Source organism: Petaurus breviceps, unplaced genomic scaffold (assembly GCF_028583685.1).
Source record: "Petaurus breviceps papuanus isolate PSGF00001 unplaced genomic scaffold, PetGlider_PUasm1.0 115, whole genome shotgun sequence".
In the NCBI taxonomy this organism is placed as follows: domain Eukaryota; kingdom Metazoa; phylum Chordata; class Mammalia; order Diprotodontia; family Petauridae; genus Petaurus; species Petaurus breviceps.
Window position 1 is genome coordinate 4,308,725 of NW_027185612.1, and position 26,716 is coordinate 4,335,440.

The 26,716-nt window shown below is 36.0% G+C and overlaps 1 protein-coding gene across 4 annotated transcripts in view; it reads left to right on the plus strand.

Annotated features, from left to right (window-relative positions):
- ACTR3B (actin related protein 3B) overlaps positions 1 to 26,716 on the plus strand; it is a 114,075-nt gene that overhangs the window by 648 nt on the left and 86,711 nt on the right. For all 4 annotated transcript variants that reach the window (XM_069084339.1, XM_069084321.1, XM_069084331.1 and 1 more), the window contains exon 2: positions 26,177 to 26,232. In XM_069084339.1, coding sequence (XP_068940440.1) covers positions 26,194 to 26,232 — 39 coding nt within the window. In that variant the 5' untranslated portion in view covers positions 26,177 to 26,193. The remainder of the gene's footprint in view (positions 1 to 26,176; positions 26,233 to 26,716) is intronic.

A 26,716-nucleotide genomic window follows, 5' to 3' on the forward strand; every position in this document is an offset into this window, starting at 1 on the left:
CCCCTGCCCTCCTCCATCCCCTCACCTCCCAGCTCCCCCTGCCCTCCTCCAACCCATCACCTCCCAGCGTGCCCCTACCCTGCTCCATCCCCTCACCTCCCGGCGCTCCCCTCCCAGAGCACCTCCTGCCCTCCTCCATCCCATCACCTAGCGTGCCCCTACCCTCCTCCATCCCCTCACCTCCTAGCTTGCCCCTACCCTCCTCCATCCCCTCATCTCCCGGCGCTCCCCCAGAGCGCCTCCTGCCCTCCTCCATCCCCTCACCTCCCAGCGCCCCTGCCCTTCTCCATCCCATCCTATCACTGTCTCCATTCCACTCCACACCTCCATTCCCTTTTCATTACTATCCCTATCCTGATCCCCACTTCTCTCCCATCCCTCATACTCATCTCCCATCCTCTAGCCATCCCCTATATCTAACCCCCATCTCTATCCCCATTCCCACCTCCCTGCCTTCCCTGTTCCCATCTTCATCTCTATTTCCATTTTCACCTCCACCTCCCTCCCACCCCCACCCTCATCTCCCTTTCTTCCTCATCACTGCCTCTCTTTCATCCTCTGCCCTAATCCCCATCCCCTAACCGCTGAACTTTATCCCTGTCCTTATCTCCATCCCTGTCCCCATCTCCATTCCCATTTCTAACCACGTTAGTCTTATCCTTTCAGTTACCTAAACACATGAGGAAGGATAAGTGTACCTTTCTCTCTCCCACAATTTTGTATCCTCCCTTTCACCCAGGATTAATTAATTAACTCTTTCCCTTCTACTCCTCAAAATCTAATACTTACATATGCCATTCAAAGCTTATTCTTGTGGCCACTGAAAAATGGGCATTCACTGGGCCATATGGAGAGAAAAAAATGTATCAGTTCAGAAATGTAGTGAGATAGTACCCAATTTAACCATGCCTACATTGTATTGTTTCTTCCACTTCCTAATGGATCAAATAGTAGGATAAAAGAAGGGATTCATAACCTGGAGTCTATAATTAATATTTTGATGAATGTTTTTCAATAAAATTGGATTCCTTTTAATCTTATGTATTTTATTTTATGCATTTAAAAACATTCTGAGAAGAGGTACATAGATTTCACTAAACTGCTGAAAGTGGCCCACGACACAAAAAAGGTTAAGAACCTTTGGACTAAAGAGACCTTGTCTTTGAGCCTCATTCTTTTCTCATCTTAAGATGAAAAAGTGCTGTATTTGGAATCAGTGAACCTGAATTAGAATTCTACTCTGGTACTTACTGCTTCTTTAACCTTGGAAAGTCATTTTCCTTCTTAGGCCTCAGTTTCTTCATTTGCTAATTTCTGGAGTGTTGTATTACAGCTCCAAAGTTCTTTCCAATCTCCAAATCTAATGATCCATCACTAGTGCTGTTCATTTATTTGGTAGGGATGACGCTATCATCATTGCATTGTTTTCCATTTACTAGCCTTAGTCTTCATTAGGCTGTGTGAATCACTACTGTTTATATTATTTTTGTCCCTTGTCTTCCCCTTCCCTTATGGACCAAGTTGCAGTTTCTGCTTCTTCCACATCACTAAAGGCATCCTCCAACTCCTTGGGTAGTATGATCATCTAATCTACTCTAATTCCAAGACCCTAAATAGATTTAGTGCTGTAAGGGCTCTTGGAGGTAATTTAATACAATCTTTCCTTTTGCAGATGAAGAAACTGAAGGTGGTGAAGTGACTTAGTTAAGGTCACACAGGTAGTAGTGGTAGGGTTGGGATTTGAATGCAGATTTTGACTCTAAATTCAGCTTTCTTTCCACAGTACCACACATTTTTTCCAGATAATTCCTGCCCACTACTCTTAACCTTTTTTTTGTGGGGGGGGAAGGCAGGGCAATTGGGGTTAAGTGACTTGCCCAAGGTCACCTCTAGTAAGTGTTAAGTGTCTGAGGCCAGGATTTGAATTCAGGTCCTCCTGACTCTGGGGCTGGTGCTCTATTCACTGCACCACCTAGCCGTCCCCACTACCCTTCCAATGACAAACATCAAACTCTTCTTTCCACCCCCCACCTCATCATTCTATTCCAATATTAAAATGACATACTCTAACTTATTCTGGTCCAATACTAAAACCACATATTCTAAAGGTTAATTATTACAGAGCTCCTGTCTTAGGTTTATTTAAAACAGTTGTGGGGACCTTAAAATGCAGTGGGTGAAAATGACATACTCCATTTTTGGGAAAGTCTACATTTGTGAAAGCTCTTTTTTTATTAGGGTTTTTTTTTTTTTTACTTTCAGTGTGATTACTGATCCTAAAATAGTACTGGTAAGAAGATTCTATATTTGAGTTCATAAGAACTCAACTCATTTGAATTCTGAGGAATTCATGTACTTTTAGTTGCCTGAGCTAGTCTGCTTTAGACAGATGATGATGGTGATAAGGTGTTAAAAGTAAATTCTCATCCTCTTGATTTTTTAATATATATATTTATGTATATGTAAGTATATATACATATATACACACATATATTCAAATATGAATATATTCAAATTACCAAGCTTATATGTATACATATGTGTATGCATATAGACTTGGTACTATGAAAATTGTAGTTTATATTCTTACCTATGAATGAGGCATGTAACAAAATAGCCTGGTATTAAACATTTAAAAGACTTTAAAGAAGTTTTTAATAATTTTTGTCACAAAATATCTCTGAGTATAGTTTTCACAACCTTGATTCCTTTTGATTTTGATTTTCTTTCAACTTTGTGGGGATATATTTTTTGTAAAATTTTCAACAGTTTATTTCAGTCCGATCATATTTTCCTTTAGGAGATTTTGAAACTAATGCTTGTGTTTATAGTTACTTTCTGTGCTGTTATCCCTGAAATACAGTGTATTGGGAGGTTTTGTAGGTTTTTATTCAGAAGTTAATTTGGTATGCAAAACACAAGCATGGGAAAGTATTATTAAAACTCCTGGGAAGAAACTGTTGGCTTCCTCTTTCTTTTTCTTTCCCTTGGAATTTATTTTCCTCTGTGGAAATCAGAGTGAAAGAGTGAAGACTATAGAAAAAGGTCTTTAAAATAACAGTTTAGCATCTGTTTTTGTGAACTTTGATTTTATTTTTGGATTTGTAATATTTGTTTCATCATAAAGCATTTCTGGAAGATACCAATAAAACTAAATCTTTCATGTCTTAAATTTCTTGTTAATTTGAGTATTCACTTACTTTTTTTTGATAGAGATAAAGTAAATGATCAACATTTGATTTTTTTGGGGGGGAAATTTATATTATTGTCAGAGAAATCGTTTCTATTTAATTGCTTCATATTCCCAAACCGTGCTTCTCACTTTGGGCTTTTTTTGGGGAAAAAAGAATTAAGAAGATGTGATCTGTACTATTTCAATGAATAAATAAAGCTATTTCTGGTGTAGTTATTATTCCAGTGCCCAGAAGTAATAATGTTGCCAGAGTTTTTCCCAGAAGGTTTGAAATAGATACACTGGTAACCAGTGTGGGGTTTTATGAATTCCCAGCCAGCATTATGTTTCCCAAGTGGCTAAAACTTTATAATTTTTCTAGGATGAATGCGTTTTATTTGAACCTTGCATTTGTTTCACTTTATTTGGTATGGCAACTTCACCTTTTCCCAGCCTTTGAGTTTAAGAATAAAATATACATAGGTTGATTAGAGGACAATTAATTGAATGACAGCAATGATAACTAAAAGCTATGGGTATATGTATATATGTCTTAGAGGGAGTTCAAATGATTTCTCAGTTTTCTTTTCAGCTCACCATCAACATCAAAGATCCCTATAAAAGAATATATTAATTTTTTCATATAATATATAAATTCTTATTTAACACTGGAAGAAATTTAAGATTTCCTGAAGGACCAATCTATGTAAGTTGATGCAGTACATTTTTTTTTTTTAAATCCATAAGGCAAAGAAAATAGAGGTAGAATGAAAAATTTTTTAAATTTCAAAGTAAAGTTATAATTAAATTTTTGTATCAGTGGACTCTTCTGATGCTTCTAGTGTTAATGACTGCATCAGAGTGGCTAGTTCTTCCTGGATTGGTTTTATTTTCTTTTATTGACCTTGATTGGTACATGTCATTGAAACCATATAAAAGAAGTTTCTCTTCAATTTCTGAACAGTAATTATTTGAACTCATTTCAAGTTACCTTCTGCTTAAAGCACATGGTTGTGGGAGGCATTCCAGTTCTATATAAATGTCGAGTTGACAGCAGTCAGCATAATTCACCTGACATTACAGAATTAAAGAATCAACATATTACTGCTGTTAAAGAGGCATTGTAGGAAAAGGCTATTAACATATTGGAGGGAATGAATTAGAGGTTACTATTAACACCTTTCAAACTATTGCCAGACTGTTTGAATGGGGGCCTAATATTGTTTTATATACATATTGGCATTGCTTCCGTATTTGCTGGTTTTACCTTCCTTAATTTTAGAAGTGGATTAGAAATGAGAAGGCATGGAACGTAGCAGTCCTAAATGGTATATTTTTTGGACATCTTACTGGCATATAGATGTGGATCTTTAATTTATTGTTCATGTTATCCATATTTTATACATTTTTTATGTAGATACTGGGAGCTGTGGATTTTTTTTTTCCTTGCTTCTTTTCCTTGATTTTGCTGTTTCTGAGCTTTTGGGTTGTTTGTACAATTTTTTTCTTACATGGTAGTTACAGTTTATAGTAGGGGTTCTTAACCTTTTTTTTTTGTATTATAGTCTGGTGAGGTTGATGGACCTCTTCTAAGACTAATGTTTTAGAATTCATAAAATAAAATATATAGAATTAGAAATGAAATAAAAATTATATTAAAATACAGTTCTCAAAACATTTTTTTTTAAAGTTCACAGATCCCAGGTTTAGAACCCCTGGTTTATGGTATTTAGATTGTTGGATATAAAATAGTTTTCTGTCTTTCCTCTCTCTGTCTCTGTCTTTGTCTCTGTGTTCTTCCCCCCCTGACCCCCCACCCCTGGCCCCCTTTCTGGATAAAACCTTTTTGATTAAATTTAAAAGACAAGTCAATGCTGTCTACTGACTTTTATTAGATGCCTGCTATCCCAGGATAGGAGTTAGTCATTACTGATTTTTCTAGCTATGGTCCAGAAATCCATGTCCCATTCTTACACCCTGTCTTCCTAAGGAGATGTTAACTTTGAGATCTTCCTTTTGCTTTTGATGGGCAGCAGTGATGAAAATCCCCTTTATTTTCCCATGTTTCTTACCCCAACACTAATTTTTAGCCATACTTTCTGGATTCTTTCTGGCAGAATCAATTGTGCCATGTCAGTTATTAGAAATATATAGTAGTAATTTGCTTTGACATATCTTCAGGAGTTCCCTAGTATGTATGGATAAATTTTCCCAAGAAGGCAACAGATTTCTCTTTTGTTAACTTGTTGACACATTTTTGATGCAATTGTGGTTAAGTGACTTGCCCAAGGTCACAGAGCTAGTAAGTGTTAAGTGTCTGAGGCTGGATTTGAACTCAGGTCCTCCTGACTCTAGGGCTGGTGCTCTATTCACTGTGCCACCTAGCCACCCCAAGTAGCTTCTTTTCACTGGAATTTGCTCCAGAGCTCAAGAGTAATTTTATATACATTTTTCAGCCTCAAATTTGCCAAGGTCTTTTTTTTCCTTCTCTTTTCCCTTTGTGTGATTTCATTTCACCCTCAATTTTTCTGATGCCAGTTAGTATTTTTCCTACTTCTTAAGATCATTTTTTTTGTTTTTGTTTTCACATCAAAGCCTCTCTCTCCCTTTCTCTATCTCTGTGTAAAGAAAATTTCATTCTTTCTGATTATCTGGACGGTGTCCCACCTACCTACTGTCTTGCCTTATTGAGATCTTTATATGGCAATGGTTTCTGCATGAGGGTTTTCTTGAAAACATGAGAAAATAATAGGTTTTTGAAGATGATTTTCTGAAGCAGATCATACCTCTACAATCACACAAGTCCCTCAGAAGTATAGAAAATATAAAATCCTGCTTTGTCTCTTTTTAGTTGCTTTAAAAAAAATTTAAGGTAAAACAAAGTAGAACTCTAATAGCACATGTATAACAAGTTATCTTCTATGCCATAGAGATCTTTCTCCATTGGACCCCTGAATAGTAACATAAAGTGAGGCATATAGGATTCATTGTGCTTACCAAAGCTGTTCATTGATATTATTGAACATACTCTGTGCAGAGTCCAAATAAAGAAGAATTCCTTATCACTGTGAAAGTTCTCCAAATGTTCCTGTTCACAGATGCCTTCATGTTAATTGCTTTAAGCCCTTGAAATAATCACAAAGCTCTTCAATAATATCCATAATTATTCAGAAGAAACTGGTTTATAATATTTATTTTTTATATTTGATTTTTAAAATTTCAAATATCACAGACACAAAATAAAAGGAACATTTTATATACAACATAAAATAGAAAAAGTATTATACATGGAACAAATGTGGTTAGCTTGAATTTCTTTTTGAGTAATAATGAATTCAAAATAATACTTTTAAAGCTTTCTCATTCCTTCTGACCTTCCTTCTATTGAATGTATTATTACATTAATTTCCTTCCTTATTTTAGGGTGAAGAGGATCAGGGTCAGGACAATTCTATTGCTGGTACCCCTCCCATTGCCATCCTCACCTACTGGAAAAAACAAACAAACTCAGCAACCAACAAAATATCTGTAATGAAAGCACATGGTCAAGGAACACAAATTGCCACACTGCCCATTTCTGATTTATAATATTTCAAATTGGAGAAAACAAAGTGAATAATAACACATTTTCTAGACCATGAAATGTGGTGAGGTAGTACACTGAGTTATTCCATTAGTAGATAAAATGAGATATAATTTTAGGGTAATGATTGTAGGATTTAGAACTAGTGGAAACCTTAATAATTATATCATGTAACCTTATTTTATAGATAAAAAAAAGTAAGGTCCACACTTGCTATATGATTTTTTAAGTTCTCACATTAATTTTAATGCAACTCTGAAAATCTTTCATTCCTACAACTATGAAAAAAATGACTAATAGCAATTAAGTTCCATTGAGAATCCAGATTCTACTTACATAATTGCTGTGTCCCTGCCAAGTTCTTTTGTAGATTTTAAAAAACAAGTGGAATAATTCTAAATGTGCTAAGAGGATTTTGTCATTGGAAATAATCTTTTGTCTGAATCCTTTTGTAAAGCAAATAGTCACATCAAATTTGTCGTTTTGAAAAACCTGGATTTTGACATGAGTACTAAAAAAGCAGAAGTTCTAAAATTAAGTTATACAGACAAGTGCCTAATATATACAAGGCTTTATATTAGGCACTGATGAAACTAGACATGAACTCTGTCTAGAAATTTGCAATCTAGTTGAAGCTTAGAGGCAATCATGACTAGGAACCACTGCTGAAAATAATTTATTTTCTCTTCCTGAATTTTCTCATCCTGACCCATAACATTTTACACAAAAAACTTAACAAAACTGTCTTTTTTAGTTCTATGATTCCTTAAATGCCTAATGACCCAGGACCTTTTAAGTTATAACAACTTCAGTTACAACTCATTCACTTGTTGCAAACTTTTACTCTTCTAACAGTCTTATACTTATATGATTATTACATACCACTGCTTCTTTTACTAGCTTCATTCTTGTAATATATTTAAGTAACTGCTCCTAAGTTTTGTGTCTTTTTATAAGAATTGTCATTCTTGTTTAGGCTGTCAGATTTCTAGTTTGTACCTGTCCTGCTATAGAGTTTTGGAGCTTTCGTTTTCACTTGATCTGTCAATTCAGTTTTTTGAAAGAGTACATCCTCCTTCCTTCTCTCCTTAACAAAGTCCTTTTGACTTGAATGGTTATTATCTATTCTCTTTTGAATAGTGGGAATAAGTAGGTTGCAACATGTTATATATTTTACAAAACTTTTATTTTCAGTTCTGAATTATCTCCCACCCCATTGAGAAGGCAAGACAATTCAAATCCATTATACATATGTACAGTTATGCAAAGTAAATTCTTGTATTAACCATGTCCAAAACAAAAAATAAAGGAAGACAGAGAAGAAAATTAGAAGACCTAAGAGTAATTGTGTCAGTCTGCAATTTGAGTCTGTCAGTTCTCCGTTGGGAGAGAGATAGCATGTTTCATTATGAGTCCTTTGGACTGTGGTTAGTCAGAGTTATTAAGTCCTTTGTAGTTTTAACATCTTTGCAATGTTTCTATTATTGTATAAATTATTCTCTTAGTTCCGTTCATTTTACTTTGCATCAGTTCATACAAGTCTTCCCTGGTTTTACTAAAACCATCCCCTTCACCATTTCTTATAGGACACAATAGTATTTTATCACATTCATATACTGTAACTTGTTCAGCCATTTCCCGGGTGATGAACATCCCCTCAGTTTCCAATTCTTTGCCATTAGAAGAAGAGTTGCTATAAATATTTTTGTACATATGGGTCATTTTTCATCTTTCACTGATTCCTTTAGGGATATAGACCTAATGACTTGGTCATAGGTTATACACAGTTTTATAGCTTTTATGCATAGTTCTAAATTGTTTTCCAGAATGGTTGAATGAGTTCATAGCTGTATCTGTTTTCCCCTTATACTCTAGCATTTTTCATCTGCCTTTTTTTTTGTCATCTTAGATGACTTAATAGGTATTAGTTTTAACTTATATTTCTCTAATTAGTAGTGATTTACAACATTTTTTTCATATGGCTATTCATAACTTGTATTTCTTTTCTGAAAATTACCTAGTCATATCATTTGATCATTTATCAGTGGTGGAATGGCTTTCTTTCTTGTGAATTTGCCTTAGCTCCATATATATTTTAGAAATGAAACTTTTATTTAAGAAGTTTGCTGCAAAGATTGTGTCTTAAAGAGGGAATATGAATGGAAAAAAAAGTGGTCTCAGCATATAAGAACATGGGTTAACATAGTCAATGTAATATAACATAGTCAACATTCCATTGGTAGCCAGCCACTGTTAAGCTATTTAAAGGCAAGGTCCCCAGCTCACATGGAAGATTTATGAGAGGACCAGTACAGTAGTTGTACAGGATAAGAGAGCATAGATGGATTGTAATCTGCATCATTGGAGGGGGCATTCACATTTTTAAATCACTTATGTATAAAAAGAATGAAGTGATACTTTAAAAACTTCTAGCTCACATTTTTTCCACCTTGGATTTCTGATAAAGTGTTTAAAACAGTGTCTAGGCTTTCTGTGCCTTATTGACTTTTTTAGCTCCACTTTTTCATTTTTCCTGTTAGGAACTGCTTATATGATTACTGTCTGAGAGAATTTGTGCTATAAAACAACCTTGACACCCTCTTTCTTTAGGAAGCATTAGTGGAACCAGGTTATCAGTGATGGCAAGGATCATTTGGACATAGGGATAGACTGGAAACAGAAGACCAGTTGGGAAGCTGCCATTGTTGTCAAGAATGGGGAAGACCTAAGTTACAGTGGCTGTACTGGGAGTAGAGAAGAGGTATCATAATAACTTATGAACAATATTGAACCAGTTACCTAATTAAACTTTATTTACCGTGTTTCCCCGATAATAAGACACTGTCTTATTAATTTTTTTGGACAGAAAAACACCAGAGGGCTTATTTTCAGGGGAGGGCTTATTTTAATGAACATTGACAGCAATGACATGTGACTCCTCTACAATTGCTTTCTTATACTCAACAGTATAGCTCTTCCTTTTTGTATTCATGTCTGGGGGTCAAAACGGACAGAATAATAAAATTATGACCATCAGTCCTTCTTTTCACTCCATCATGCCCCCTGAGTTCTTCTTTTTTCCTCCATCATGCCCCCTCACTCCCGCTTACATACCGGGTTTTTATGTTGTTCTGCCTCAGCTCTCCTTCGTGGCACTGCTCTCAATGGTGCCAGCAAGCAAATCACTGGGGAAGAACAGGATGACGTGCTCACTGCTGCAGCTCTGATTGGATGCAGCTTGGAGCGCGGCGTGCATTTCACCCGGGGGGGGGGAAACGGTGCATACAGAGGGTACCGTAATGTAGCGTTTAGCACAGGGGATCACCTTTACTACAGTAGCAATCTCAATAGGGCTTATTTTCGGGGGAGGGCTTATTTTAGAGGAATCTTATACAGTAAGGGGAGGGCTTATTTTCGGGATAGGTCTTATTATCGGGGAAACACGGTAGTAGTTGAGAACACTGCAATATCTCAAAAATTCAGTGACAAAAATATGATGAGTAGGGTGTTGAAACTCACTTTTGTAAACCTTTTCAACTTGGAAACACAAAAAAAATTATGCTCAAAATATAGAGTAATTATACATTACAGAAGAAGTGTGGAGTAATGGCAATAGAGCTGTCTTCAGAACCAGGAAGACTTGCATTCAAGTTCTATGTCAGACATGTGCTAGTTGTATGTCCTTTGATAAGTTACCTAACCATCTAATGCTTTAGCCAACTCTTAATTCTGAAATTTCTGATCTAGTTCCTATCTTCATTGAGTAATTAATTAAAACTGGCTCTACAAAATAAGAAGATAGGAAACCCCTGCTCCTGCCCCATTGCAGGGTGAAGGCCTATTTAACTTTATCTCTTAGAGCTGTCATTCATTGTCTTTACCCCCTGCTCCTATTGATTCTTTGCCCCTCCTTCAGTGAGCACAGACCTCAAAGTTTGGACATGGCAGTCTAGCCATAGGATACCCCAGGCCAAATAACTGCCTATAAGTCCCCTTATTATGCTTTCTCCTCCAAGAAACCACAAAGGCTCATTCTTCTCAGCCACTTCAAGGAAAGGAGAAGGGGAGGGATAGAGGATTGGGCAAGGCTGCTTGTTCATATGGTACTTTAGAGCCATAGTCTAAGAGGGAACATAGTACTGGGGCTAATGGAAAGGAGACTGGAAAGTCAGGTAGGGTCAGTTCTCTTCTCCTTTTCCCCTTTTACTCTGGGTAGGGTTAATAAGTACAATGATCAAAGAAAGACTAATGAAATCAATTTATGTTTATAGGTTATTGTTTTCAGATTGATTGGGGGGAGTGTGGGGAGAGAGGGATCATCAAAGTATAAAAAGAATCTAGGGGTATGAAGCTAGAAAGGAAAATAAAGAGTTTCAAGAGGGAGATATTAGAGTTGAACTTGATGCACTTTAAACTAAATCCCTGATCGCAAAGATGTAAAATCAGTATCTTTTGTTAGACAGAATAGTGGAGTGAGATGTTGTGTGAGTAGGGAAAGAGATGGAAGGGGGCCAGGGAATTGGTGATGCAGCCATAACAAATTTGTTGGTGATTTTTAAAGGGATTATAATTCCTGTAATTTTTCAGCAAGGGGAAGAAGGAATATGGCCTATGGGAGAACAGGATGAAGATTCCAGAGGTGGGGAAAGAAGGGACAAGAGAATGGGAGAAATAGATAATTTTTATTTAATTGACAATTTATATTAAAAGAATCTGGGATAGAGTAGGCAAAAGAAGGAGCGAGCCTGTGGGAATAACTAGATTGAAGTAGTGTAAGCAAAATGAATGGCAGGGACAAAGTACTCACTTAAAAGAGGAAGGGAAGATGGCAGACTCCCCCCAACAACTACCTCAAATACCTCACAAAGTGACACAGAGAAAAAACTCACAGTGAAGGCAGCCTGGCAGGCTGACAGGAAGGGTTCATTGCAGCGTGCTGGGAGCCGAGCACAGTCCCACGTGATCTGCGTGGTTTTGGTCCCAGGGAGGCAGCAGCGGTGGAGCAGAATTCAGGAGAGTGAATCACCAGCAGCTGTGGTGGTTTCTAGATTTTTCAACCCATAAAGACCAAAAAGAAAGTAAAAGGTCAATCAGGAACTGTGTTGGAAGGGAAGGGCATGGTCTAGCCCCGTCCTCAGGGCGAGAGGTGGCAGAGGCACAGTGACTGCAATGTCTGCCACGTGGCTGCCTCAGGAGCTCCTGGTCTATAGATCATAGGGGGGCTACGTGACCATTCAGATCATTCATTGCTTTGATCTGCTTGGATCTGGGTTGCTTTCTTAGGGGTGGTCCTGCGGTGAGAAACGCCAGTTTGCCAACATGGTGTATGTAGAGAGGGCATCCTCCTGTAGCAGCAAGCACCCCAAGCGTCCTCAGGGTTTGCAGCTACCACAGGTTCTTGGATCTGCTTTGTTAAAGGAAAGCAACTCAAAATGGGTTAACAAGCTTACTTTAATCAGTCAGACATATATCGTTTACCTTGTTCAGGAGAAAAGGTCAGCACCCTGAACCTCAAAGTATACAGGCATAATTATCAAGACAGAAACATCAAGTAGACAGATTTCCAAACTGTCCAACCATTACATCCATACCCAGTCAACATCTGGGTTTCCACATTCTGGGTTTTTCAAAGCCGGGGACTCTCAACAACGGCTTCCCAGAATTCAGATCAAATCACAGAACACTTCTCAAAGTGAGTCCCAAAACAAAGCTACACATCAGGGCTTATATAGCCTTCTCCTGACTCAGAGAATGTAACAACCTTATTGACCCACTGGCCAATCAAAAAGTATCTACTGAAAAACAAGCCTCCCTCCCCAGGCTTCTGGTGCACTTTAGCCTAGGGGCAGGGAAGATCTTTAAAATTTACATTCGCATTACACCTCCTCAGACTTCTGACAACATTTATGAAAACCCCAGTGATTTTGGACAAAGCTCTCCTCTCTGGAAACAGAATTCTACCATGGCAAAGAGCTCAAAAGTCAAGTAATTGACTAGCAATATGAGCAAGCAGAGAAAGCACAAACAGACCATAGAATCCTTTTTTTTTTTTTGGGACAAAAAGGATCAAAACATGGAATGGGAGGAAGACAATGAAGTCAGAACTCCTGCATCAAAAGCTTCCAAGAAAACTATGAATTGGTTACAGGCTATGGAGGAGTTCAAGAAGGATTTTGAAAATCAAGAGAAGTGGAGGAAAAACTGGGAAGAGAAATGAGAATGATGCAAGAAAATCATGAAAAAAGAGTCAACAACCTGACTGAAGAAAATAACACCTTAAAAAATAGAATAACTCAAATGGCGAAAAAGGCCCAAAAAGCCAATAAGGAGAAGAATGCCTTAAAAAGCCAAATTTGCCAGATGGAAAAGGAATTTCAAAAACTCACTGAAGAGAATAATTCCTTCAAAATTAGATTGGAGCAAATGGAAGGTAATGACATTATGAGAAATCAAGATACTATAAAACAGATCCAAACAAATGAAAAAAATAGAAGGCAATGTGAAATATCTCATTGGGAAAACCATTGACCTGGAAAATAGATCCAGGAGAGATAATTTAAAAATTATTGGGCTACCTGAAAGCCATGAACAAAAAAAGAACCTAGAAATCATCCTTCAAGAAATTCTCAAGGAAAACTGCCCTGATATTTTAGAACCATAGGGCAAAATAGAAATTGAAAGAATTCACTAATCACCTCCTAAAAAGATCCCAAAATTAAAACTCCTAGGAATATTATAGCCAAGTTCCAGAGTTCCCAGGTCAAGGAGAAAATATGACACAAATTCAGGAAGAAACAATTTGAGTATTGTGGAAACACAATCAGGATAATACAGGATCTAGCAGCTTCTACGTTGAAGGGCTTGGAATATGATATTCTGGAGGTCAAAGGAGCTGGGATTAAAACCAGGAATCATCTACCCAGCAAAACTGAGTATAATGTTTCAGGGGAAAATATGGTCTTTCAGGGGTGGCTAGGTGGCACAGTGAATAGAGCACCAGCCCTGGAGTCAGGAGGACCTGAGTTGAAATCCGGCCTCAGACACTTGACACACTAGCTGTGTGACTTTGGGCAAGTCACTTAACCCCAACTTACCTGAAAAAAAAGAAAATATGGTCATTCAATGAAATAGAGGACTTTGAAGCATTCTTGATGAAAAAAACAGAGTTGAATAGAAAATTTGACTTTCAAATACAAGAAGCAAAAGAAGCATGAGAAGGTAAACAGCATAAGGAACTTATTAAAATTGAACTATTTACATTCCTGAATGGTAAAACGATAATTGTAACTCATGAGACTTTTCTCAGTATGAGGATAGTTGAAGGGAATATATGTGTGTGTGTGTGTGTATGTATACACATATATATGTTTATATAGAAGGGTATATGTGTGTATAAATACATATGTAAGTGTGTGTATATATGTGTACTTGTATACCCAGGCAGAGGGCACAGGATCAGTTGAATAGGAAGGGCTGATATCTAAAAAATAAAATTAATAGCTGAGAGAGGAATATGATGAGAGGAGATAGGGAGAGACAGAATAGGGTAAATTATCTCATATTAAAGAGGCATGAGAAAACTTACAAAGGAGGGAAAGAACAGGAAGGCAAAAGGGAATGGGTCAATCTTACTCTCATTGAATTTGGCTTAAGGAGGGAATAACATACACACTAAATTGGGTATCTTACCCTACAAAAAAGTAGGGGGGAAGGGAATAAGAGGGGGAATGATAGAAGGGAGGGTAGTTAGCAGCACACACTTTTGAAAAGGGACAGGGTCAAAGTAGAAAATAGAATAAGTGAGGGGCGGGATAGGATAGAGTGAAATATAGTCATTCTTTCACAATATCTCTACTATGGAAATGTTTTGTGTAATTACACATGTATAACCTATATTGAATTGCTTTTCCTCCCAGTAGGGGTATGTGATGGGGGAAGAAGGGAAAGAATCTGGAAATCAAAGTTTTAAAATTAAATGTTTAAAAAATGTGTATTATTTTTTTTTACATGCAACTGGGAAATAAGATATACAGGCACTGGGATATAGAAATCCATCTTGCCCTACTAGAAAGTCGGAGGGGGTATGGGGGAAGATATAGGAGAGAACAGATTGGGGGAAGGGGATTTCAGTAGGATTGCTATTTTGGGGTGGGGGCTAGGGAATAGATGGGGAGAAAATTTGTAACTCAAAATCTTGTGGAAATAAATGTTGAAAACTAAAAATAAACCAACAACAACAAAAAGAAGGGAATTTTACAAGGCAATATAAAAGACAGAAATGGTTGTACTTGGTAGTGGTATTGTTGTAAGAAAGTGTATGCATAGTTTAGTAAATTTTGGGGACACAGTTTCAAATTGCTTTCCAGAATGGTTGAATCAATTTATAGCTTCACCAACAATTCATTCATGTGTCTTTTTTTTGTTATTCCCTCTAATATTTGTCATTCTCTTTTTATGTCATCTTTGTTAATCTGATGGGTGTGAGACAGGATCTCAGAATTACTTTAAAAATTTTCGTATACCAAATTATTAGTGATTTGTAGCATTTTTTCATATGATTCTTTATAGTTATGATTTCTTCCTTTGAAAACCACCTTTGAGCGTTGCCTGTTCATAGTCTTTGACCATTTATCAATTGGGGAATGACACTCATTCTTATACATTTGAATTAGTTATTCAGTCTTGGAAATGAAACTTACAAAGAAAAACATTGCAGATATTTTTTCTCCAGTGAAATCTTAACTTTCTCTTTATTGATTTTTTTTGATTGTGGAAAGCCCTTTAAATTCTATATAATCATAATTGCTCCTTTTATCTTGCATGATCTTTTCTGTCCTTGTTTGGTCATGAATATTTCCTCTATCCATAGATCTGAAAGGTAATTTTTTTTCTCTAATCTATGATGTCATTCTTTATGTTGGATTCATGTACCCATTTGTAAGCTTTCTTGTTGTATAGTGTGAGATGTTGATCTGCTAGATTGCTTTCCAGTTTTCTGAGAAGATTTTGGCAAATATCGAGTGTTAAAAATATCTCTGCGTTAGCTCAGTTTTTTGAGTTTATTTGCACTTGTATGGTTCTGTAGGTTGTGTACATAATCTATTCCAGTTATAGACAGCTCTGTATCTTAAATAGGTTCAAAATGCTTTATTGATTATTATTTTGTAATATAGTTTAAGATCTGGTACTACTAGGCTCCCTCTCACTTTTTTTCATTACTTCCTTTGAGATTCTTGACTTTTTGTTCCTCCAGTTGAATTTTGTTATTATTATTTTTTCAATTTCTATAAAGTAATCTTTTGGTAGTTTGGTTGATATGGCACTGAATAGGGAAGGTTGTTACTGTTGTTTGTCCTTCATTCTCAAAGAGGACCATGACTTCAAGGAGGTGATGCCATGACAAAGTGAGGGAGGGCTGTGTAAAGTCAGCAGCCTCACTTCCTTCTCTGGAGCCATCTGGATTTAGGTGTATTTTTGTGTTGATATTTGCTTAGCCTACTTTGAATGATGAATAGTTGTCTAGTGCTTTGTGTCCCCTTATTTTTGAAGAGCATTTTTTAGTTGTATTTATATTGTTTTTGTGTAGGTAGATGCCTAAGTATTTTGTACATTTTTTTGTTATCTTAAATGGAATTTCTCTGTTTCTTCCTGTAGAGTTTTATTGGTAACGTATAGAAATGGTGATGATTTTTGTGGATATATTTTATATCTTGCAACTTTATTGATGTTTCAGTGAATTTTTAATTGACTCTCTAGTGCTCTCTATTATTTGCAAAAAAAGTGATTCTTCTTTGATTATGCTTATTCCCTCAATTTCTTTTTTCTTGTTTTTCTCTTGCTAGCATTTCTATCACTAGTGGTGATAGAATTTATATCACATAGTAGTGATAATAGATACCCTTATTTTCCCTCTGATCTTATTGGAAGGGCACCTGTTAGATATGATACTAGTTTTTGGTTTTAGGTAAATACTCCTTACAATATTAAGAAAAAGGTAGCTAGGTGATAAAATGGCTAGAACGTTGGACTTGGAATAAGGAAGTCTTGAGCTCAAATGCAGCGTCACACTTGATTAGTTGTATGATCCAGGACAAATTATTTAATTTCTTTGTGCCTCAGGTTCTTCTTGCCAGGTGTTATGAGGATTAAATAAGATAATATTTGTAAAGCCCTTTGTAATCTTTAAAAGACTATATAAATGTTAGCTGTTATTATTTTTATTACTCCTGTTTTCTAGTTTCTGTTTAAAAACAAATGAGTGTTGTACTTTTTCAAAAGTTTTTTTCTGCTTCTATTGCTCTATTTTTGTTATTAATGTAATCTATTATGTTCATTTTGTTCTTAATAGTGAATCAACCCTACATTCCTGGTATAAATCCAACCTGGAAATATATGATCTTCTTGATTTGTTGCTGCACTCTTTTTGCTAATATTTTATTTAAAATTTTTTCACATCAGAGTTCATTAGAGATATTGAACTCTAGTTTTCTTTCTCTATTTTGACTCCCTTGTTTAGGTATCAAGACCATAGGTAGGATCCTTCCTTTTCCTGTTTTTGCAGTTTATTAAATATTAGAGTTAATTATTCTTTGAATATTAGATGGATTTTTTTTTTCTTTTTGGAGGGCAGTTGGGGTTAGGTAACTTGCCCAAGCTAGTTTATTTTTTTTTTATGTGTGTGTTAAGTGTCTGAGGTCGGATCCAAACTCAGGTCTTCCTGTCTCCAGGGCCAGTGCTCTACTCACTGTGCCACATAGCCGCCCCTAGATAGAATTTTCTTATAAATCCATATAGACCTGGGGTATTTCTTTAGGAATTTACTTATGGTGTGTTCAAATTCTTATTTTGAGATTGAATTAAATACATTATCTATTTCTTTCCTTCTTTTTTTTTTTTTTAAAGCAATTGGGGTTAAGTAACTTGCCCAAGGTTACATGGCCAGTTTTTTTGTGTGGGTGTTAAGTATCTGAGGCTGGATCCTATCCTGGGTCCTCCTGACTCTGGGGCCGAAGCTCTTACTCACTTGTGCCACCTAGCCCACCTCACAAATTATCTATTTCTTGTTCTGGTAGTCTGCACATTTTACATTTTTAAAAAATAGTCATCTATTTAATTTTTAAATTGTCAGGTTTTTGACATATGACTTCTCAAAATAGTTTCCAATCATTCTTTTTCATTTGTTTGATACTCACAATTTAAATTTTTATTTAAAAAAATCCAGTTATCTTAAGGTTTATCTTTTTGACTTTCAGCTTACCCCCATCTCCACACTAAAAAACTCACCTTGCTACTTTTAAAAAAACTATTCAGTTTTGATATATTTTTTGATTTTTAGAATTTTTATTTTAGTATTTAATTAGGGTTTTGACATTTGTTGGTTTTCTTATATTTTTGTCCAGCTTGTCCAGCTCATTGTTCTTTTCTTTTTTTGATGAAAATATTTAGAGATGTAGTTTCTCCTAAGGGCTGCTTTTACTTCTTCCTACAAATTTTGATATGATACCTTGCTATTGTCATTTTCTTTGATGAAATAATCTGATGATTTTCTCATTTGTTTTTTTGACCCACAGATTCCTTAAGATTAAGTTATTTAGTCTCTGATTAATTTTTAATACGTTTTTCAGCATTTCCTTCCCTATTGAATATAATTTTTGTTGCATTGTGGCTTGCAATGGATATTTAATATTTTTGTTTTTCTAAAAGCATTTTGAGGTTTTATACTTTGATATATGTACAGTTTTTATAAATGTGCTTTGCCGAGATGGGAAATAAATATACTTTTTTTTTTTGGAGGGCAATTGGGGTTAAGTAACTTGCCCAAGGTTACACGGCTAGTGATTTTTTTTATTTACGTGTTCAGTGTCTGAGGCTAGAACTGAACTTGGGTCCTCCTGACTCCAGGGCCAGCGCTTTATTCACTGGGCCACCTAGCTGCCCCTCTTTCTTTTCTTATTCAGTGACTAACATAGATCTGGTATGTTCAATTTCCCTAAAATTTTGTTCAGATCCTTTATTTATTTTTGTTTATTGTTATTTTTTTTTTAGAATTGTCTGCATTAGAAATGGGCATTTGAGATTAACCACTGTTAGAGATTTACTGTTTATTTCTCCCTGCACCTTGTTTAGCTTCTCTCTTAGTATTTAGATACTATGCTATTTGGTGCATATATGTTAAGTATTGATAGTAATTAAGTGTCTATGCTGCCTTTTGGCATAATTTAATTTCCCAGTTTATCTCTTTTAAACAAGGCTGTTTTTGCTTTTGTCTTGAAAGGAAGGGTAAATAAAGAAAATTTGTATGAATTGGTAATACTGTAAGAATTGTTATTTTCAATATTATTGTAGAAATCTTGGAACATGTTTGCCCTGCTTTGGGTGCTTAAATATAAAGCAACTCTGTGACTCAGTGGCCAGGTGAAGGGTCAGTTTGGTGATATTTTTGGTTCTAGAGGAGAGAATTTGTGGTAGCTATTCCTGAACAGCATGTGTTTATGTTGTCATCAATTAAAAAAATTATTTTACTTAACAAAAATGTATTTTTCTCACTTTCACTTCTCCCCTATTTAAAAAAAAACCAAAACCTTTGTCACAAATATTATGGTTGTTTTTTTTAAAATGTTAGTGATATATGAGTAAAAATAGTGAAATACTTATCTTTTGTTAGAGCTGCAGCTCTGGAGCAAGGTGTGTATGTATGTAATGTGATTCTGGGAAACATTTGAGTTGTACTAAATAATTGGGTCTCCTGAGTCAACAGGTGTTTTCAAGTTCACTTTCATTCCTCTTTATTTGCTTGGTCCTTGCAGGAATACTAGCTTTCAGAGGACCTCCTTTCTCTAAATTTTCATTCTCACTTCTGAAATGGGTGAGAAAACTTTTGGAGTAGTGGATAATCTAGTTTTGTATTGAGTGAGCAAAGAAATTACATTTCTATGGCAGGAATAGCCCATTTAAAATACATACACACAGTTCCTGGCATAGTCAGCACTTAAATGCTAGTTGACTGACTGATAAAAATACATTTAGATTTTCTTTTTTTTTTTTTTAAAGTAGTGCTCACTGCCTGGTAAAGTGATGTTTATTTATTTTCTGAAAGTGTTTGACACTGTTATACATAGGCAACTCAGAGAATCAGAGTTGGTTTGGAGGATTATAGCCTTTACTTGAAGTTCTATTCTAGCTGAACCTTTGTAGTTTTAAAAAGTCTGGCAATTCTGGCTGCTTAAGCCAAGCTGTGATTCACTTTTACCTGAGATAGAGTTTTCTTTTTCTTTTATTAAACTCTAGAATGTTCTTAGAAACTGGTTAGAACAGGTGCAGAATTGAATTGTCTTCCTTAATATCCTTCAGTTTACCTGTGTAGAACAGGTCAAGAATAGAACTCTTGGAATGAGTGTGAGTGTTTTGACATTGATTTAGAACAGGGGTAGGGAACCTGTGGCCTTGAGGCCACATATGGCCTTCTAGGTCCTCGGGTGCGGCCTTTTGACTGAGTCCAAGTTTTACAGAACAAATCCTTTTGTTAAGGGGATTTGATCTGTGAAGTATTCAGTCAAAGGGCCACACTTGAGGACCTAGAGGGCCACATTGGCATTGAGGCTGCAGGTCCTCCACCTCTGATCTAGACCTTAGACTGCTAATTTAGAGTACTTTAAGATCTGTTATTGAATATTGTGGGATGATGACTAAATTCATAACTGGAATTAACCTGCTTTCCCTCCCTTATATACCTTAATTTAAAAATATGTTTCTTAAAAACAGTGTTAACAATGCATGACTAAGTGCATTTTAAAATCCTCCATTATCTTTCAGAAAATATTATTTTTAACATTCATTTAAAACATTTGTAGTTCCAAATTTTCTCTCTCATGCCCCTTCCACATCCATTAGTAGTATAAACAATATGATATCATTTATACATTTGAAATTATGCAAAACACATTTCCATATTAGCCATGTTGCAAAAAAGCAAGAAAAATAAAGTGAAAAAATGATACTAAGTTTGCACTCAGAATTAATCAGTTCTCAGGAGGTGGATAGCACTTTTCATTATGAGTCATTTGGTATTGTCTTAGATCATCGTATTGATCAGAGTAGCTAAGTCTTTCACTGGTCATCATTACAATATTGCTGTTACTTTGTACAACAGTCTTCTGGTTCTGTTCATTTCACTTTGTGTTGGTTCATATAAGACCGAGTTTTTTTTTTCTGAAACCATCCTACTTATCATTTCACATAGCACAATAGTATTCCTTCACAATTATATACCACAATTTGTTCAGCCATTCCCCAGTTGATGGGCATCCCTTCAATTTCCAATTCTATACTACCACATAAAGAGCCACTATAAGTATTTTTTTGTACATATAGTCCTTTTTCTCTTTCTTTGATCTCTTTGGCATATAGATCTAGTAGTGATATTGCTGGGGTAAAGGGTATATATATAGCTTTATAGCCCTTTGGGCATAGTTCTAAATTGTTGTCCAGAATGTTTGGACCAGTTCATGACTTCACCAACAGTGGATTAGGGTCCCTATTTTTTTCAGATGCCCTCCAGCATTTGTCATTTTCCTTTTCTGTCATGTTAGCTAATTGGAGAGCTGTGGGATGGTACTTCAGAGGTGTTTCAATTTGCATTTTTCTAGTCAAAACTGATTTAGAGTATTTTTTCATATGACTATGGATAGCTTTGATTTCTTCTGAAAATGACCTGTTTAGGGGCGGCCAGGTAGCACAGCAAGTAAGAGCACTGGCTCCAGTGTTGGGATGACCTGGGGATCAAATCCGGGCTCAGACACTTAGCACCCACCTAGAAACACCTAGCCGTGTAACCTTGAGCAAGCTACTTAACGCCAATTGCTTAGGGGTGGCCAGGTGGCTCAGCGAGTAAGAGCACTGGCTCCAGTGTTGGGACGACCTGGGGATCAAATCCAGGCTCAGATACTTAGCACCACACCCAGAAATAACTGGCTGTGTAACCTTGAGCAAGTTACTTAACCCCGATTGCTCTAAAAAAAAAAAAAAAAAAAAAAAATAAATCCTTTTTTTTATTTCCTTTGATCATTAATCATTTGGCACTTTTTTTTTTTTTGCTTTTTGGAGGGCATTTGGGGTGAAGTGACTTGCCCAAGGTCACATGGCTAGTTTTTGTGTTGTCTGAGGCTGGATTTGAACTCAGGTCCTCCTGACTCCAGGGCTGGTGCTCTATTCACTGCTCCACCTTGCCGCCCCAATTTGGCACCTTTAAAAAAAACAAATTTGACTCGGTTCCCTATTTGAGAAATGAGACATTTATCGGAGCAACTTGCTATAAAAATTTTTGATATTACTTCATTGTCTATGGATTTTGTTGTTGTTCATTCATTTCAATCGTGTTCAACTCTTTGTTACCCTTTTTGGGGTTTTCTTGGCAAAGATACTGGAGTGGTTTTCCATTTCCTTCTTCAATTCATTTTAAGATGAGGAAACTGAGGCAAACAGGGTTAAGTGACTTGCCCAGGGTCACTGCGAGTATGTGTCTGAGGCCAGATTTGAATTCAGGAAGAGAAGTCTTCCTGACTCTAAGACTAGCACTTTATCCACTATATCACCTCGCTGCCCTTCATCTCTTGTACCTTTTAGCAAAATTTAGTTTCCCTGATTTTCTCTTTTAATTAGGTCCATTTTTCCTTTTGCCTTGTGTGATATCTTGATTGTTACCTCTACCTTTTTTCCTTCAGCTGAAGCATAATAGATTGTGTTGTAGCCTCTTATTTTAACTCTCCGTGAGTCTTTCAGTTTCAAGTGTGTTTCTTGTAAATAGCATATTGTTAGATTCTGATTTCTAATCCATTTTGCTTTCTGCTTCTGTTTTATGGATAAGTTCATTCCATTCACATTCATATTTTTGATAACTAACTGGGTATTTCCCTCCATCCTATTTTCTTCTTTAGCCTTCTTTCTCTCTTTTTACCCTATTCCTCCTCAAAAGTCTGTTTTATTTCTGACCTCTAGCTCCCTTAATATTTTCTTTTTATTGCCCCCTCCCTTTTCTCTTACTCCCTTCCTTTCTTCCCTGTTTGGTAAGATAACAGGGATACCCAGTTGAGTGTGTATTTATATTCTTCTTTCTTTGAACTAATTCAGATGAGAGTGAAATTCAAACGTTGCCTGCCCCTCCATTATTTTCCCTACACTGTAAAAGTTCTTCCTGGTATGCCTCTTTTATGTGAGATAATTTTCCCAATTCATTCTCTCCCTTCCTCCCTCTCCAAATGCACCACTTTTTCTTGCCCATGTTTTTTTTTTTTTAGATGATCCCAACATAATTAACTCAATCCCATGGCCTCTGTAGAATAGTTCTAACTGACCAATAATGAATGATAAAGTTCTTAAGAGGTACCAGTATCATCTTACTATGTAGAAATGGAAACAATTTAACCTTATTGAGTCCCTTATGATTTCTCTCTCATGTTTATCGTTTTATGCTTCTCTTGAATCATGTATTTGAATGTCACATTTTATGTTCATTTCCTTTTTTTTTGTCATTAGGAAGGCTTGAAAATCCTCTATTTTATTAAATATCCATTTCCCCATTGAAGGATTATACTTTTGCTGGGTAGGTTATTCATGGTTGTAATCCTAGCTCCTTTGCCTTCCAGAATATTATATTTCAAGCCCTCTACTCCTAAATGAAACTGCTAAATCTTGTGTGATCCTGATTATGTGAACAGGATGATATTTGAATGGTTTCTTTCTGTCTGCTTGCAATATTTTCTCTTTGAACTGGGAACTCTGTAATTTGACTTTAATGTTCCTGAGAGTTTTCATTTGCGTATCTCTTTTTGGAGTTGATTGGTAGATTCTTTCAATTTTTCTTTTACCCTCTGTATCTAAGGTATCAGGGCAGCTTTCTTTTATAATTTCTTGAACTATGTCTAAGTTTTCTTTTTGATCATAGCTTTCATATAGTCCAATAATTCTTAAATTATCTCCACTCAATCCTATTTCATTCTAATTTTATTTAACTTAATCAGGCCTGTTGCTTTTCCAGTGAGATTCTTCACATTTTCTTCTATTTTTTCATTTTTTGACTTCGTTTTATTGTTTTTTGATGTCTCATGGAATCACTAGCTTCCACTTGTCCAATTCTAATTTTTAAGGAATTATTTTCTTTAGTGTGCTTTTGTACCTCTTTTTTCATTTGGCCAATTCTGCATTTAAGGAATTCTTTTCTTCAGTGAATTTTTGGACCTCCTTTCCATTTGTCCAGTTCTGGTTTTAAGGTATTATTCTCTTTAATGCCTCTTTTATTAAGTTGTTAATTTTTTTCCCTAATTTTCTTGCATCACTCAGTTCTTTTCTCAGTTTTTCCTCTCCCACTTTTATCTCTTTAACTCTTTTAGGAATTTTTGTTGGGTTTATTTACAATTTGTATTTTTCTTTGAGGCTTTGCTTGTAACTGTTTTTACATTGTCATTTTCTTTTGAGTTTGCATTTTGATCTTCGCAGCCGTCATAGTAGCTCTTATGGTCAGATTCTTTCTGCTTATTTGCTAATTTTCTCATCCTGTTTCTTGACTCATGAACTCTGTGTTAAAATTGAACTGTGTTCACCTGGGGGTGGGGAAGCATTATACCAAGCTTCAGGATTTTTCATTCTACTGTTTTCAGAACCATTTCTGGGGGTTTGCAAATTTCCAGGGCTTCTTAGGTGGCATATTCTTGGGAGAGGGTGGCATCATTCTGATTTGTGCTCTGGTCTTTACCCAGTAAGAGCCTATGCTTCCCTGCAGCCACAAGTGCTAGTACTCCTCCTGTGACTGACCACAAGTGTTCCTCTTAGTCCTAGAGTGTGATCCAGTACTGCATATGGGCAGTAGAGTTGCCAAACAGTGCCTGGTCCTGAGTCCAGGGTCAGCTCAGGGTCCCTTGTAATCTCTTTCTGATCATTTAACCCATCCCCTTACTGTCTCTGAACTGAGCAGCTACCTTCAAGGTTGACTGCTGGTGTTGCCAATGTGTGGACTCCTCTAGACTGGCCCCCCCATGGGTGTCACAGACCTTTTCTAAAGACCTCCTAAGTTGTCTTGGGCTGGAAAAATGTCACACTCTGACCTTTTGTTGGCTATGCTGCTGCAGAATTTGAGTTGACATGTTATTTTAAAGTTGTTTGGAGGGGAATGTTGGGAGGCCTCAGCTATAATGCTGCCTCCACTCTGCCATCTTAGCTCTGAATACCTATATTATTTTCTTTTTTTGCTTTTTGGAGGGGGGAAGGCAGGGCAGTTGGGGTTAAGTGACTTCCCCAAGGTCACACGGCTAGTAAGTGTTAAGTGTCTGAGGTCGGATTTGAATTCAGGTCCTCTTGACTCCAGGGCTGTTGCTCTATTCACTGTACCACCTAGCCACCCCCTATATTATTTTCTAAAGAATCACATGTATAGGGTTGGTTATAATGTTGCCATATTTAAGAATTTAGTGGAACACATCTTGAAATAACTTGCATAATGAAATTAATTATAATTTTCTGCGTATATGGCTCCTGTGACAATTTTTCTTCATTCCAAACATTAGTACAGAATGATAGATCATTGCCCAGAACTCTTAAGTGTTGTTATGAATTACAGAGGTCCTAATAAGAAGAGAACAGCTGATGAGACTTTCCAATTTACTTCTTGCTTTTCAACTTCTTATATCTAGCAGATGGTTCCATTTAAAAAGATGTATACACACACACACACTTTTGAGTTTAACAAATGTTTATGGAACAGGATGTAGTATATTAACATATTATTTTAGTTAGGACTCCTGCAGTTTCTTTTATGGAGTTTCTGGATAGAAACTTAGATGTATTCTGAAATGAGAGAAATAAGAAAGACATGTTTCTAGACTGTTCTAGACTGATTTAATAGATTAGATTTTTCTTGTTCATTTGTTTTCAGTCATGTCCAACTCTTTGTGACCCTCATATATTTTCTTGGTAAAGATACTATCTTGGTTTGCCATTTCCTTCAACTTATTTTACAGATCAGGAAACTGAGGCTAACAGGATTAAGTGACTTGCTCAGAATCATGTAGTTTTTAATTGTCTGAGGTCATATTTGAACTCAGGAGTAAGTCTTCTTGATTTCAGGCCTGGTGCTCTATTCACTGTGCTACCTACCAGCCCCAGTAGATTAGGTACACTATTCTAAAATCATTTCATAGAAGATTCACAAAATAATGAAATGTGTGAAACAGAAAAGGAAATCCCAGTAAGGATATAATTTAAACATTAGTTAAATAATATTTTTGGTTTTCATAATTGCTTTAATATCTAAAAATCTGAGATTAAATATTTTACCCATTTCATTGTAGTAAGTTAAGTCTTTCAATTCCAGGGCTTTGAAAATATGTAGATTATTGTTGTCTAAACATTTTTCAATGATTTTGTGCCTATAGGTATACCAAGCTTGGCTATGCAGGCAACACTGAACCCCAGTTCATTATACCATCATGTAAGTAGAAACTTAAATTGTATGTTCATGAATATTATGTTTTCTGAAAATGCTTTGAATAGACGGGTTTTCAAGTAAATTGAATTGATTCTGCATTTTACTTCATATTACTTTGAAAGCTAGAAAGTGTTATTTTTTCTGGCTCTTTGGCATCCTGAATTTACCCTTAGGTTCTTATAAGTATTTGTTAGACAGTTTCCTAGTTTTTTCTTTACTTCTATTTCAGTTTCCCTTAATCATGGTTCCTGGGATTTCAACCTGTAACTAAATTTAGCTAGTATTTTGCTTAGAAATATCTATAATTTCACTTAGAAATACCTATATGAACTGGAAAATGTGCCTGTCTATCCTTGAAATGAACTGGCAACTTCAAATAAAAGAATAGTTCTCTCTCTCTTTTTTTTTTTTGTAATAAATTTTTGGGCCAAATTGTCGGAGTTCATGTTCTCTCTCTCTCTCTCTCTCTCTCTCTCTCTCTCTCTCT